Source organism: Parasteatoda tepidariorum, chromosome 8 (assembly GCF_043381705.1).
Source record: "Parasteatoda tepidariorum isolate YZ-2023 chromosome 8, CAS_Ptep_4.0, whole genome shotgun sequence".
In the NCBI taxonomy this organism is placed as follows: domain Eukaryota; kingdom Metazoa; phylum Arthropoda; class Arachnida; order Araneae; family Theridiidae; genus Parasteatoda; species Parasteatoda tepidariorum.
This window is the reverse complement of record NC_092211.1, coordinates 25800625-25816277: the sequence shown is the minus strand read 5'-3', so window position 1 is coordinate 25816277 and position 15653 is coordinate 25800625. Positions and strand designations below refer to the sequence as shown.

Sequence of the window (15653 nt, the reverse complement as noted above, 5' to 3'; positions counted from 1 at the left end):
AATTTATACTTATGCTAATATTTTTTTTCTTTGTGTTTTTGATTTAATTCTTTTTATTAACATTTTTTTCAGGAGTTTTGTATAAACAATATTTTACATGGTCACTGGAATGACACAAAAATAGTTTTAAAGGATCCTCTGTTTTCATGCTTAAATCCACTGCCATTGATCTTATCGTGGGGGAGCTGCCATGATGATATATCAGCAATTAATCTTATACATGCTATCAAAATGTGGGAGGAGGTATACTTTTATTTTTAACATATGTTAATGTTTCTTTATTGTTATTTACGAGTATAACTTTTCCAAAATTATTGATGCAATTGCATACAGACATTGAATACAAGGGTCCCCAAACTTTTTGTATGTAAGAGCACATTATGGAATACAGGTTAGGCAGCATTTATTTTTTTCAAGATAAGTTAATACTTTTACGTAGAAATTTAGTGGAAACAAAAACTTTTTTTATCATGATCATATGCATGAAGCAATTAGCATGTGCTCATGGGTGTAAGGTTAGAGATGTCTTGTCTAATATGTAACAGAATATGTTTAAGATCCTTTTAATAGTTTATATAGCTATTTCTTTAACAATTGTAATTTGTTACATAAAATAATAAAGGCAGTCTGGTTTTAGGAATTAGCAGGACCTTTTATTCTCCCAAATAATACTAGGGTAGAAAATTTAGTCACTGTTCTGAAAGACCCTGTAACTAAATGATGTACAAATTTACTAGCTTATACACATTTTCGCTGCTCTCTTTTCAGGCCTATATTAGATTTTTTTTATAGAAATTTTAATAGAGTAAATGTTAATTAAAATACAAAGAATATGTATTTTCACAGTTATGATGAAATATGCTATTTTGTGGTAAAAACACAGACTGAAGATCAATAAACCATCTTTTTAAATCAATAGCTAGTGTGAGGGACCACTGATAATTATTTTATGATGGTCGACTCAAAATTTTTCTGACCAATAGACCATCATTACTTTCAAGCCCTGTACTATAATTTTTATGAAGCATTCCAGGAGTTTACAGGCAAAAGCATTTCTGAATGTAAAGTGAGATATTGTGGTACAACCAGGGACTGGGAGATTGGAGATTATAATGTTTCACTCTATATTTGTATAATTAAATTTACAATTAGAAAAAGTTTTTTTTTTTTTTTTTGGTCTGTATTCTAAAAATGAATGTCTCTATTTCAAGCGAGCTTTAACATTTCCTTGGTGAAAACTATTGCCAAATCAACTGTTACTCGTCGCTTCGAAGAGGAAATATGCGTCCCTATTACTGACCAATTGAAAAATTCTTAGTCTCGAAAATCACAGCGAGCATAACAGTAAAAAAAACCAGTTAAACAAATTTTTAAAAATATCATTAAATGAGCAATAAATAATTTGCAGTTAAACAATTTCTTTTATTAATTAGTTTAATTTTAAAAGAATTTGAATCATGAAGTTAAAATTGCAAGTTCGAATTCTTGATTGCCATTTTGTGAGGTTCAGATAATTCAGACCTGGTTAATACTAATATATATGTATACTATATACAGATAGTGAACCCCCCCTCTCACCCTTGAGATATTTCCACAGTCATTGGGTATAATAGCCAATTTGAATTATATTTTCATTGGTCAGTAATTAATTAGTTGTCAGTTCCAATACCACTAGCAACAAATATAAATTCACCACACAACAGTTGCTTAAAATATCAAACTGAACTCCATTATAGTCAATGCTCATTATGTTTACATCGAATACATAAAATCATCCTTCATGATTCATTTTTGTGCTGATATAGCTAGAAAAAAAAAAGAAGTTTAGTCAGAGTGACTGCTGTATTTTTACTAAATAATTTTTATTGTAATAATGCTGCAAAAATTGTACTGAAAAAGAACTACAGACCTTTCATATAATTATAATTCATATAAAATGCATAATAATAAATAAAAGAAGCACTAACATGCATCTTGTGACATGCTGTAAGGTCACTATAGTGAGGTGCCAATAAAAAGTAGCTAAGTGAATAATCTCAAAGGATCTGTGCATTTTGGTATAGTCAATCAATAAAATGTCAATTATCTTATGAGAATCCCAAATTAAAGTTTAATTTCTAAAACAATATTCTAATTGATTTTAATTCGAAGTTTTACAGTTCTTATGAAAGTTATCTTAAAATTATATTTTTAAAAATCTTTTTAATAAAATAAAAGACTCATGATCAACAAAACTATGGCTGAAATTGATGCAAAACATGCTTTAGTGCAAAGGTTATTGAACCTTGTGTTACAAAAAAATTATTATTATTCAGTTGAATTATCTCATTCAACATACACAAGGCTTATTGTAGGGAGAGAAAAAAACAAGCCACATTTTAAAAGTTTTTATGCAGTAAAAAACATAATATAGAAAAATTTCCACTCTTTTGATAGTGTCGGTGCAAAACACAATAATTTTCTCAGGAAAATTTTTATGATGAAAAAGCACATACAATTATGTTAGAAATTGCCCTTGCATAACTTTTATTTGTATGGTAGCTAGAAGGGAAAACTATCCATAACACATAATCATAAATTTAAGATGACTTCCGATCATTTTTTTAAAAAATTGTCATTGTTTTATAACAAAGTCCCCCGATATCTATGACTGATGAAATGAAATAAGAAATGGATGATTTGAATGTTCTCTTATATAGAAATTAAGGTCATTAGACATTATTACTATAAAAATGTTTTAGAAATGCTATACTATGAATATATTTCAAATGGATGGAAATAAATATAAATTTTCTCAATAAATATGCTTTGATACTTAATTACCCACAAAATTGTAAACGATCAAAGATAAATATTTCGTTATTATGTATTGATGCTCTAAATTTTTTTTCGCAGTAAAGGTTAAGCATTAAATTAAATTACTTTTTTTTAACAACTAACTGCTGCTCCACTAAAATGAAAAGCAACTGTTTCGGTAACTTATCTTTGCCATGTCTAATGGACTCAGTGTAATTATAGCTGAATAACTGTAACTTTTTTCAACTAATTCTTCAACTTCATTTGACCAGCTGTTGTACAAATGCATGTAAAAAAGAATTGTTTTAAAAAAATGCAGTTTTTGTCATTATTGAAAGTTAATAGTTTTGAAACAATTTTCACTTTAACTCTCCAAGCGTTAGTCCCAAATTTTTCCGAACTTTGAGATGTAGGCTTTCCTGCATCCAAAAAAAAGTTTCTCCATGTTATTGCATGGGATAATAATGCTTAACAGGAAATATTCTGTACAATTTTATCCAGGTGCTCAACGCTTATAGGGTTAAAAATGCAGTTCGCTTTATAGTTGGTCTTTTAAATATGTACTACCTATTTTTAACTTAATGTTTTATTTTATTCCCTTTAAACCTATTCAAAGTTGAACAAAGCTATAGCATAGTTTAATTATTTATTGTGTTTTAAAAAAAATCCCCTTTTTTTCCCTAAAGCCACCATCAGATGCTCTTTTATCCCAAGTTTTCAAGCAGTTTAAGTCAAACATTACTTTTACTGAATTATGCCAGAATTTCTACCAGTAAGTATTTCCTTTTATTAGTTATTACTATTATTTATTATTATTACTATTATTATTGCTGTTAATATTATTACTATTATTTATTACTATTTATTATTACTAAAGGTAGTTTTTTTTATTTATTTTTCAGAGAAATATACCCTAATGCTTCCCCTTCTGAAATGCATAGCAAGACTAGAAATATATTGTCTAATTTGCAGAATCAGTCTCCTTTGCGTGTGATTCATGTCACTTTTGGTTTGAAAAGCTTATCAAATGAAAATGTTTTGAAACTTCTGGATTTAAATGAAGGTTTCAATTTACTATTTATATAAAAATTCTGATATTCTTCCTTTTAATCTTTACTTAGCATTTTTACACCTATTTCTATTAATGTTTAAAATATATTTGAACTCTAAATTCATATTTTATGCACAAAAAAAATGTGTTTGTTTATCCTAAACATTTGATATAAAATATTTTATATGGCTGCTTATCTGAATGATAACTTTCCTCATGTTGTCGACAGCTCAGTGCTTTAGTCGCTAGCTCATTGAAACTCAAAACTGAATATTTTCCTCCTGCAAACATTTCAGTAGAAAATAACGGCATTTAGATTTTCAAATTATAATTATGTATTCACATTTTTGTTTTGACCAAGAATATTTTAAATTTTTTTGTAGCTAATTACCTAAATAAAATTTAGTTTCTCCTCTAGTTATTTTATGAGTCTTTTAACTAATGAGATGTAAACTTAAATTAAAAGCAATTTGAGTTGAAGTTAGTATTTAAATTTTAGAATAAATATTAAGATATTGTACTTGATTAACAATAAATAGTTTGTATAAATATTAAATAATGATTTGTATAAATATTAATTTTAAATTGAAATGTAAAATTTAAATTTACAAATTATTGAGAGCATATAATTTTTATATTTTGGAATATCTTCACAATTTATCCTATAATTGTCTTTATATTTAAAAATATATGAACCAAGCAATTAAACACTTTTTTATACCAGAAAAAATATCTAATATGTGACATTACGATTCCTTGGTTCTGACTTGATTTAGTGCAGTTGTTTTATTATTCCAGTTTTTTTCCCCTTTTAAAATTTAAATTTTAATAATAAAAAAGCAAGTTCTATAAATAGTGATCATATTATCAAATTGTTTCACTAGAAATATCAACTTAAATTATTTTTTTATGCTGTGTAAAAATATTAAAACAATTGAAAAATAGAATTTTCCAAGCTTTAGTTTCATTTGTCCTTTTTTATTATTATTAAATTACCAATAAATGACTGTATAATTATTATTTCACTATAAATTTTTAAGTTTTATACTTCTTAACATACAACTTTTTACTTGTAGATTTTCTAAATAAAAATAATTAGAAAATAACAGTTTTAAGAATGTCTATTTATTCGTGTAAATTGTAAAAGTATCCTTAATAAACTCCATTCTAAGTAATTCAATTGCAGAAAAATGAAGAAATTTGATCATTTCAATATTTTTACTCTAATATAATTAAATATGTTTAGTAGTATAATGCTAGTATTTATCTATTTATTAAATGAAATCATATATTTATAGGGAATGATTCAGTATCTAAAGGTTTCTCCATTCTTACCGACAAAGCTATTTATTCTGGATATCAAGCTATAAATTATGCTATGGAGGCTATACATCTCAGTTGTGAATATAAAGAATTGCTCTCTCGCAAGAAAAACACTTTTTCAGAATTTTCTAATGTCCAAGAATGTATCAATTATAATAAACCATGTGATGATCAAATATCTTTAGAATCTCTTGAAGAATATCTCAAAAGCCACAACCCTGCCTGTGCATATGCTAAATTTGTGACTACCAAACTTTCTTTCTTAAGGAGCGAAATCAAGCAAATATTTCCAGTTGCTTTCCGTGTTGAAATTTTGGAAGACATTTTTTCTTTACTTTTTGTGATGTCAGACATTTTAATAAATCCCATCGACCATTGTTCCGATTCAGATCAAGGTCACGAGGGAGATTATTCTGTCCCCTTTTCTCAAAATGAGCATGTACCGTCAACACAAGAAACTAGTCAATCTTCTGAAAGTGAGAAAAGGTTTTCTGGCAGATTTGTTATCAGTACTGTAAAACTGAAAGATCCGATAGACCTTAAAAAAGATTTTTTGTCAGGACATCAGAGCTCAAAGAGCACAGAAAGCAATAGCTCTTGTAATATACAACCATATACCTTTCTATGCAATGAATTAATTACTAGGGATTTATTGTTTTTACTAAAAGATTCTGTTCTTGAAGCCAATGCTGAAGCTTATAAAATCATTGGACAAACTGATACATCCTTACAGAAAGTAAGTGTTATATGAATCTAATAAAATTATACAATAATGATTCTGTTTGAATTTCATTCTTTTATTTTTGTTGAAAACATAACTTTTCTTTTTGTTCATATTGCATCTGCAATTAACATTTTAGAATAAAAATTTCTTTTGGTATCGTGTTTAGACCTTGAGCCATTAAAAAACCCAATATTCTACAAAATTTCTAATGAGTCAGAAACATAATGAATTTTTTTTCTTCATGAAAATATTGTGATCTTTCTTCATTTTAATAAGCACTATTACTCGGGTAAAAACATCTTTTTCTTTGATTGATACTTCGGAATTAATTTTTTCGATTGTTCTTATTGCAAATGCAACTTCTACTTCTAAACTTTTTTTTTATTCGCTATATTTCATTTATTTTTCTGCTGTTATGTTTTATTTAATAAGATCTGGATTAGGATGAGTAATACATTAAATTTCTGGCCTGCCTAATTTCTAAAAAAAAAAAATTTTTTTCCCTTCAAATTTCTGATATAGCTATTAATCTGAAATTGATTTTTTCTTTAGTTTAATGCATATCAAAATTTTGAAAACTTTAACTGGTCTTTGTTTTAAGAATTTGATTTATTATATTTAAAAGCACTTTTAAAATTTTTCTTTTAATTGTTAGAATTAAGAGTTATTTTTAAGCTAAGAATAATACAATCTCTTAACTTTCCTTGACAACTTAAGTACCACCTTCAGTTTTTCTCAAAAATTGTTCAGTTTTTATTCTTTAAGAAATGCAGGTTTTTGCGCATTTTTCCATTCTGAACGGATGATAGAATGTATGAAGTTATTTTAAATTAAATTTTTTATGCATGACAAAAATGTATAGCAAACACAATAACAATAACTTATTATTAAAAATAATGATAGTAAAAATGTTTTAATTTTAGAGTCCTTTAGTGTCTCCAACTTCCGAAAATATGCCTTCTCTCACCAAAACAAATTCATTTTTGTCTATTTCCAATTCCGAACTTCCAGAAAGAATCTCAAAGCTTTTACAGTACATAAACGAAGCAATTTGGCGTTATGAAGTTGTGAAATCAGAAATATTTCGGGAACGCTATGGGGTGTTCTCGCTGCTAAAGAAAAAGCATCTCATTAATTCCACAAGTGCCTCTTCATCAGGTTAGTCTACTTCAAACATAAATTATTACAAACTTTTCAGTGCAATAATTCTAAAATAATTATTTTTAAACTGCAATGTTTCATTGGTAGAGTGAAAAGAAATCTCAGCTCAAGCTTCTTTTTTTTTTAATTTTAAATTTCTTAACTCAAATATATAAACAACCATTAATCAATCTAAATTTTCTTCCCTGGTGATTGAAAATGTTTAATTATTAAAATAAAATTGAAACAAGAGATAAAATAACCTTCTGCATTTGAAGTATTTACAGGTTTGAAATTAAACCCAAAATTTTTATATAATTCATAATTACTTATTTATAATTAAAAGATTTCACCTCATTTTCTTTATATTATTTTAAAAACCATTTTCTATTTTGACCAATAAAAATCTACAGTAAGACTTTTTCAATTTTGCATGAAAGCCTACAACTTTGCTAATGATTCTGATTCTACTCCACTTATGTAAAGAGTATTTTATTAGATAGTGATACAGATACGGTATGAATTTTTTATATTAATTATGAGCACTTTTTTTGGAAGAAAATATGCAGGACATTTTAAACATCATGGTGTTCGATTTTTTAAAAAGAATAATAACAAATAACCACACTTCTTCCAATGGTGTTTGTGACAACAATTAAGTGAAATTAAAATTTTTAGCAAAGCTTCAAAAATAAACTTGAAGATGGCAGAGATCTGAAATTTTTTTACAGTAATAACTTTAAAATAAATATGAATATTTCTGTCAATTAAATTTTATATTTTTTTAAAAGAAATCAAAGCATTCAAAATTACATTTTAGTGTTCAAAAGAAAATATATTGCTCAATTGTTTAGGTAGAAATTTGCTTATAACTATTGCCATTTCTGAATTATCTGCCATCACAATTAAAAATTGAAGTTTTAAAAAAAAGAAAAGAATATTAATTTCCATTCTTCAAAAAAAAATTTTTTTAATGATTCAGTTATTTGTAGAAGTTATAAAATAATTTTAATTTTCTATTGCAATTCTTAATAAATCTATATTCCTCATGCTTTAGAAATGTTATATTCTCTTAATTTCTAGATGGGACTGATAAGGAGACAAGGAAGCATAAAAGGAAAAGAAAGCACAAAAGAAGCTTTTCAAATCTCAAAAAAGAATCATTTGCAGAGTCTAGTATTATTCAATGTATGCTGTCATCTCCTGAGGCTCTTTTACGTTATTCTCTATGGAGCAAAAATTTGGGACAAGCTAGTCAAGTTATCCATGTATGAACAAAAAAAATTCACCTTTCCTGTTTTTTTTTTTCTCTTTCAAATATGCTTTCCTCATAATAATTAACTGTTTTATGTGCGTAACTTTTTATTTATTAATATATGTTGTATTTAAATCATTTAGCGAGTATTAGTGTTTATTTGTAAACTTTCCAAAGTATTGATTACTTTCATGCATAGTTTTCCTAACTATAACTTCAAATTGGATTCATACATTGCAATAATTTTATTCATGATCTATCATTCAATCCTCAGGGCTTTTGACTTAAAATTTTCCTTATTAAGTTGCTTTCTAACTGATTTTCTCTACATGTTAGTTGATGAAATGGGAAAATTTCGCGTAAAATTATCTCAATGCTTACTGCTCTGGGAGAATATATATGTATTGTGATAAGGAGAGATAATGTGGAAATTTTTTTAAATTTGTTTTTTTAAAAAAAAACATATTAAAATATAATTTTTGACCCATGAAGTGTTTTTTTAATAATAATTTGGATGCTTTACTGCATTCCTTTTTAAATCTGGACTTGAAAAGTTGCTTAGTTTTTCTATGAAAAATATTTTTAAAGAAGTTGCTTTTGTCTCCATTTCCCCTGTGTAACTTCTATTATCAACTATGTGTATCATTTATTACAACTCAAAGAGGTATATTTAAAGCCAAAGTAAAATAAATTTCGATATAAGCCTCTTTGAAGAATGAATATTGACATATATTAATTACGACACTAATTTGTAATAGGGCATTTCACTTTACTTAACAGACCCGTGTAATATATACAAATACGCGAGAATCGTTTGCGGAAAATTTGTCACCGTCACAGGAATTTTTTTTTTTATTAACAACAAAAATAATCTGCTTCTTCAAGGAAAGTTTGTCTTTTTCGAATTCCCAAAGAAAAAAAAAAGATTCATTTTTATACTTTTTCCTGCTCATGTAAACAAGAATTCACAAGATTTAAAATCACACATTGTAATTTATATTTACGCAATTTAAAATCACGTATTCTTGTTTTGTATTTTTACTATTTTATACCAAATATAGCGTTTCATTTTCACGTGATTTGAATGTCACTATTATAATTTGTGTTTTTTTTTAGTGACTTAAAAATTATGTATCGGAATTTGTATTCATGCAATTTTAAAATTAAATTTGGAGATATGTGTTTGTGCGGTTTAAAAATCACACATTGAGGTTCATATAAACACAATTTAAATAAGTAAAGTACTCATATTGATACTTTTATTAAAACGTAGATAAATGTATAAATGCTTCCTATATACTTTTTCCTTGTTCAAATTTCAGGTATTTTTTCAATTATTTAAAAAGAGTTATTGTACATAGTATTTTTGGATTTCTATTTTTTAACTTTTTTTTTATTAAACTCATCCCTGTGGCAGGAATCAATATTGAGTTCTATAAAACTTAATCATTTCTAAAAAATCTGTGATTTTTAAATAAATTTTTCCAAAATGATGATGTGGCAACGAAAACGTTGAAACTAGTTACAAGAGTAAATCAATGTGTGCAGAAAGTTTTTTTTATTGAAGTTTTGTGTTTGCAGAAAGTTTTTCATTTTATTGAAGTCTGATACTAAGAAAGACATTTTGAATGCAAATCAATTCATTTGAAAATCATTATTAAATTTGGTTCATTTTATAAATATTTTTTATTTTCTTTAAAAAAAATTAGGCCTAATGCTGATTAATCGAAACTATACAGAGCAAAAGTTAATATTGAAATAGGTAAAAAAGCATTATCATTTATGACATATTATAGAGTAAAGATATAATTACTTCTGCACCTTTTTCAAATATCTACTAAAGTATTCATAGTGTGCTTATGCAATTGCACATGGAAGTGTACACCAGTATTGTTAATTTGCAATATCTTACTGTGGAGATTTAATATATTCATAAAAAAGTTATTCAAGATATCCACTTTACCGCCACCCCCCCTTTCCGTCTGATTTAATAATTTATTCAATTAATAATTCCTGCATTCATTGCTTGTTAGTTTACATTATCTTTGTTAATTTTTACAAAACTATACTGCTTTATATCTATGTGTATAGTTGTTGAAATATAAAATTAAAAATATTTCTTGTAACAGATTTTATGCTTTGTATCAAGAACTAAAATATATATGTATCTTTGCAATTTGATATTAGTGCATTATTTGTGTGTGCTTGTAAAAGTTAAAAAGTGTTATAATGATTTTATAATTTAAAAGTATCTCAGATGTAGTTAAGAATTTACTTTTTCATCTATTTTAGTCATTTCGTTTGGAGGATTCAAATGAAGCCAAGGAAGTTATTCTAACTCAGGAATTGAGAAGAATATCAAAAAAATTAGCTGAAAATGAGAAGATTAAAAGAAAGCCTCCTTTTTATAGAAGAAACTCATCTGTACCTGAAGGTAATTCACTTCTTTCCAATCTTCAGGCAATTGAAGATGCTGCTGCAGCTGGGCTTCAATCATCTGAAATAGGGTTGATAATTCATCATGAGCTGAGTACTCTGAGAATTCCCGAAATTGTAGACATAACTGATGGAATAAGACATCCAGAACTCATGTTGGGATCTGAAAATATTTACTCCATATTTCTGGCTGATTTGGGATACATTTCCTCATCCTCTCTCGAACTTACTTCCATACTGTTTGATATGGCTTGTAGGAGCTGGACAAATTCAGTTGACAGCATCCAAGATCTCGATGCTAAAGTGTTATCAAAAAAGAAAATGCCTTTGATTAGGGGAAACTTCAAAACTCTTGGTATGATGAATGGAATGCTTAAAGAATTTTTACATTTTCTCCAACAAGAAGATGTGCAAGAAGATCTGAAACAAGTATTCTGGCCTTTGGGACGTAGCTCTGGTTCATTTTCACAAATTTTATCAAATTTCATTGGCAATTTTGATTGTAAAGCCTTTAGATCTCAAATCATAAATTGGAAACAAGCAGCTTCTTTCCTTCACGATTTTATTGTTTTAATGAAAGATGAGGAAATCAAAGAAAGAAGTGGTATTTTTCAAAAAGACATAAGTCAAGAAAACCGTCTACATATAACATACAAAAAATTATCAAAGATTCTTAGAGAATTGAGGGATTGGTCATCAGAAACAATTCGTCCTCAACCAACTAAGTATGACAATTATCTTAGCAAGCTATTAATTCACTTACATCAAGTCACAACAGCTGTTTTAGATTGCAAGAAGCAAAGCAGCAATAATGGTAAAGCTTTTTGCCTTTGTTTTATTTTACTTCAACATTGATGCAGCTTAATTTATTCATATTCTTCTCTTTTGATTTCAGATTCAGTTATTTATACATCTGATTTCTCCATTCTTAAAGAAAGCCCTGTTGAATTGCTGAAAAAAATAATCCTGCAAAGTGGAGTAACTCCCGAGAAGTATGTTGGATCATTATATATTGAATAATTTGAGTGCTAAAAAGTGAGCTTATAAAAATTTCAACTTCCCTATTCTAAATAATTCAATCTAACTAGAGTGTTCAGTCTGCTAAAGTAGTACAAATTTCTGTTGAGAGATGGCAACACAATACAAATATACTTTCTTTAAAAGCCACTTAGTTTTAGAGATAAACAGACATTTCTGTCTGTTTATCTTTAAAATATCACTTTTACTCTCAAGACCTTCAATCGGCTTGGAGTTTTCATTTTTTTTCTTTTTATCCTGCATTTATAACTATTTTTATTTTTAAATTAAAACATTTGTCAATATTTTATATTCAGAAACCATGCCAAACATCTATGTCCTTTTTTATGAAGGTATAAATTTTGCTGAGAATACTATTTTAGTATATTTGGGCTTCACATGCTCTAAAACAGCTTTTGATATGTTAAATTGCTTTTTAAATTTCACATAAAAAATGTCATGGTCAATTAGCTAATAATGTTTAGTTTAGTTCCTATGTTGGTCACTCCATGTAATTTGGTCTATATCCACACATGCTTTCTCCTCAATGTCACTTAAACGTAGGCAGATTTTTCAGAAACAAAAATTATTTTCCTCTTCTGATTTTATAAACCAACACACAGACATATTCTTTGGTATTTTTTTAAATCATAATAAGGAATTCTTTTTACTTTGCATTTTTCGCAATAAAACATAGATGCTTTCAGTTATTGTGCCATTGAATTCTATCTAAAGTTCCTATCAAAACTTTTTTTCTGATGTATTTTTTATAATATGCTAATAGCCAATCATTTAACATTTATTCATTTTTTTACATGCAAATATAGTTCTTATTAAGCGAATTTAAAATCTGAGTTTATTAATTCTCTGTATCTGTCTTTAGAATTGAGAAATTCGCTATTAGAATGAAAGTAGACCTTGTCCATGTTCTTGCTCAAGCTTGTCTTCCCCATGTACCTCTCTTAAACAAGAATGCTTCATCAGATGTTTTGATGTCACCTTCTTGTTATGTTAATCGTAATGGTAAGATTTAATTTCTCACTTACAAATAAGTAAGATTTCAGATTAAAGATTTTTATGTTATTGCTTTTGATTTTTTTTTCAAATATAGCTTCAATTTATAGTTTACTATTTTAATTTAATATCTCATGTCATGTATTTTATTTTTTTTTCCGTGTTACTACATTTATTTTATTTTATTTTATAACCATCATTGAACAGTCGCCCCAATTGTGAGTTTATAACTATTAGTGTTAAATTCGTAGCCTTGTAATTTTGAACTCAACACAGAATACAAGGGAACTCCTGAATCATACATTGTGACAAACTAGTAATCATGGAGGAACTAATTTGCATTACATGGAGAGGAAAACCCCGAATATCTCTTACAGTTTGCCCAATTGCTAGCGAATTCTAACCCATGGTCAGCATTATGGTCGGTGGGAGCTGGGAGAAAAATTCATTTCAACCAGCCGCGTCTGAGATTTGAACCTGGTGACCTCATTGGGATGCAAACACTCTGTCCCCAGAGCCATCATGACTCTACTTTATTTTATTTTATAACTGTCGATAAACAGTCAACCCAATTCTGAGTTTACAACTATCAATGTCTTACTATAGCCTTATAATTGTGAACCTACATAGATCAAGAATTGGGGCAAACTGGCCTGTGTGGAAAACTTTTTAGTGAAACTAACCTGCATTTGCGTTACATGGAGAGGAAACCCATGAAAATCTCCCATCGTTTTCCGACGGCAAGGGAATTCTAATTCATGATCAGTCTACCACTGAGGATATTTTATATCAGCTCTGTAGTTGGTGCGTTGTAAGTAGAATTTGTGTCAACCAGCCACCATTGGGATTTGAACCCGTGTTACCTCATTGGGAGCTGAACATTCTATATCCTGCACAACCACAGCTCTACTCTATTTATATAAGTTTTGCCTGTTGAAGCACAAGATTGTGCTCACATAATAAAAATTAGGTCATAAAATTTCAGTTCCGAAGGTACTAGCCAGACTAAAATGTTAGCTCACCTCTATTTTCACAAAATAAATGAACAATTTTTGAAATGTTAACTGATGTGATAACTGAAATTATAGAAATGACAAGTAATAAACAGGAACAAATTTAGAAACTAAAAGAACTGAATCATGTTCATTGCAAAAAATATAACATTAATGTTACTTAAAATAAGGTTGCCTTAAGGTTTCAGTCGTTCCAATATTATCCACATTTCATTAAAATAAGAAAACTTTCCAAATTGTTTCCATACTTTTAACACTTCATGTTTGTGTCATGTTTTGGCTTTAAAATACCATTTTTCGGTCGCTGTCCTAAGGTCAAATTCTGTTAATGGGTCCATTTATAAAAATTCTGAGCAAATTTAAATTCTCTTGGTCTTAAAATTTTTATACATATGCATCCCCAATTATTGCAATTCCTGTGAAAGATATGGTAGTTTAATTTGCTACACAGCATTTTAGTAGACAAAAGTCACTCTCGAGCTGATGACCATTAGCCAACTGCCAGGTGGAAATGTTGCATCCTGATATAAATGTACTAATTATATGCTCATATATATCATTGATGGTTTTTTGCTTTTTATAAGTAACATTTCTACTTACAAAACTAAATATAATATTCATAGTAAGGAAGCATAATTAAAATACTCTATGTTTTCTTTCAAAATATTTTACCATTTTCTTTTCTAATGTTTTAATGTTTGTATTTTTTTTAAATTATTAAACTGATTGATAATGTGTATCAATTTCATCCCTTTAAAAAAAAGGATTATAGAAGTTATTTAATTAACGTTAGATTGATTATGTTTTTTTTTCTTCACTTTTTAGGTTATCCTTTATTAGTTTTAAATAAGAAAAAAGAAGAGTGGCCTTCACCTCAGCATCCAGATTTAGTTGCCAGAAAATTATTAAAAGATATGATATCTATGATTCAAGGTTAGATAAAAATATAAATTTTACTTTCATTACAACTGCTTTTGAAAACAAAATTTTTAATATAACTTATATTTAATTTTATAAAATTTTCTTTCTTTTCATGTGTCCTCTACATATTAATGTAATTCCTTTATTTGACATCAATTTCTTAATCTATTGTTAAAAAAGTGTATTAATCTTGTTACCATCTAGATACTGCAATGGCAAATGATTCTTGTGGTATTTTTAGACCAATTAATTCTTTTTTACACTAACTCAGTATTTTTATACCAATTGTGGTATTTTCATCAATATCAAAGCTTTAAATATTTTATCATTATATTGTCTGCTATTTTTTTAATTACTGTGATTCTTTTGCTCTACCTTTATCTATACTCTTTATCTATTATTAAAAAATATTAATTATGTTACCATCTAAATTCTGCAATGTTGTATGATTCTTGTACTATTTTCAGACTAATTTATTCAATTTTTCACCAGTTAAGTATTTTTCCATCAATTACGGTGTTTTCACCATTTCCAAAGCTTTCCTTATTTTATCATTATATTTTCTTGCTATTTTTATTACTGTAATTCTTTTGTTCAACATCTTCTTTATCTATAGTTAAAAAATATTAATCTTGTTACCGTTTAGATACTGCTATGGCGAATGACTCTTGTGGTATATTCACACGAAAAGAATTGGTTTCTTTAGTTGAGCATTCAGAAATGGTACACTGGATGGAAGATTGTTCTGAGCTATGCTTTGTCGATTTAACTTTATTGAAAACTAGAGAAGAAAAGTTAGCTTTTTTTTCCAATGTTACCAATATTGCTTGGATTCATGCTATATTATTGGAAATAATGTCTTGGCATATTCAGGTAATTATAGAATAAAAAATTTTACTTTGAAACATTGTAATATCATTGGGTAGAAAGAGCCTTTTGAAACCAAATATAATATTGTTCTAA

At 27.5% G+C, this 15653-nt stretch overlaps 1 protein-coding gene across 2 annotated transcripts in view; it reads left to right on the top strand.

Moving 5' to 3' along the window:
* The window catches only part of LOC107442780 (zinc finger FYVE-type containing 26 spastizin), a 67224-nt gene that overhangs the window by 5874 nt on the left and 45697 nt on the right, over positions 1-15653 (top strand). Inside the window, exons 5-15 of one of the 2 annotated variants that reach the window (XM_016056420.3) lie at positions 73-243; positions 3483-3568; positions 3699-3859; positions 5146-5906; positions 6818-7052; positions 8118-8302; positions 10582-11539; positions 11621-11717; positions 12626-12765; positions 14595-14702; positions 15337-15563. In XM_016056420.3, the coding sequence (XP_015911906.2) occupies positions 73-243; positions 3483-3568; positions 3699-3859; positions 5146-5906; positions 6818-7052; positions 8118-8302; positions 10582-11539; positions 11621-11717; positions 12626-12765; positions 14595-14702; positions 15337-15563 (3129 nt within the window). The remainder of the gene's footprint in view (positions 1-72; positions 244-3482; positions 3569-3698; positions 3860-5145; positions 5907-6817; positions 7053-8117; positions 8303-10581; positions 11540-11620; positions 11718-12625; positions 12766-14594; positions 14703-15336; positions 15564-15653) is intronic. The other variant, XM_043046278.2, reaches the window with a different exon arrangement.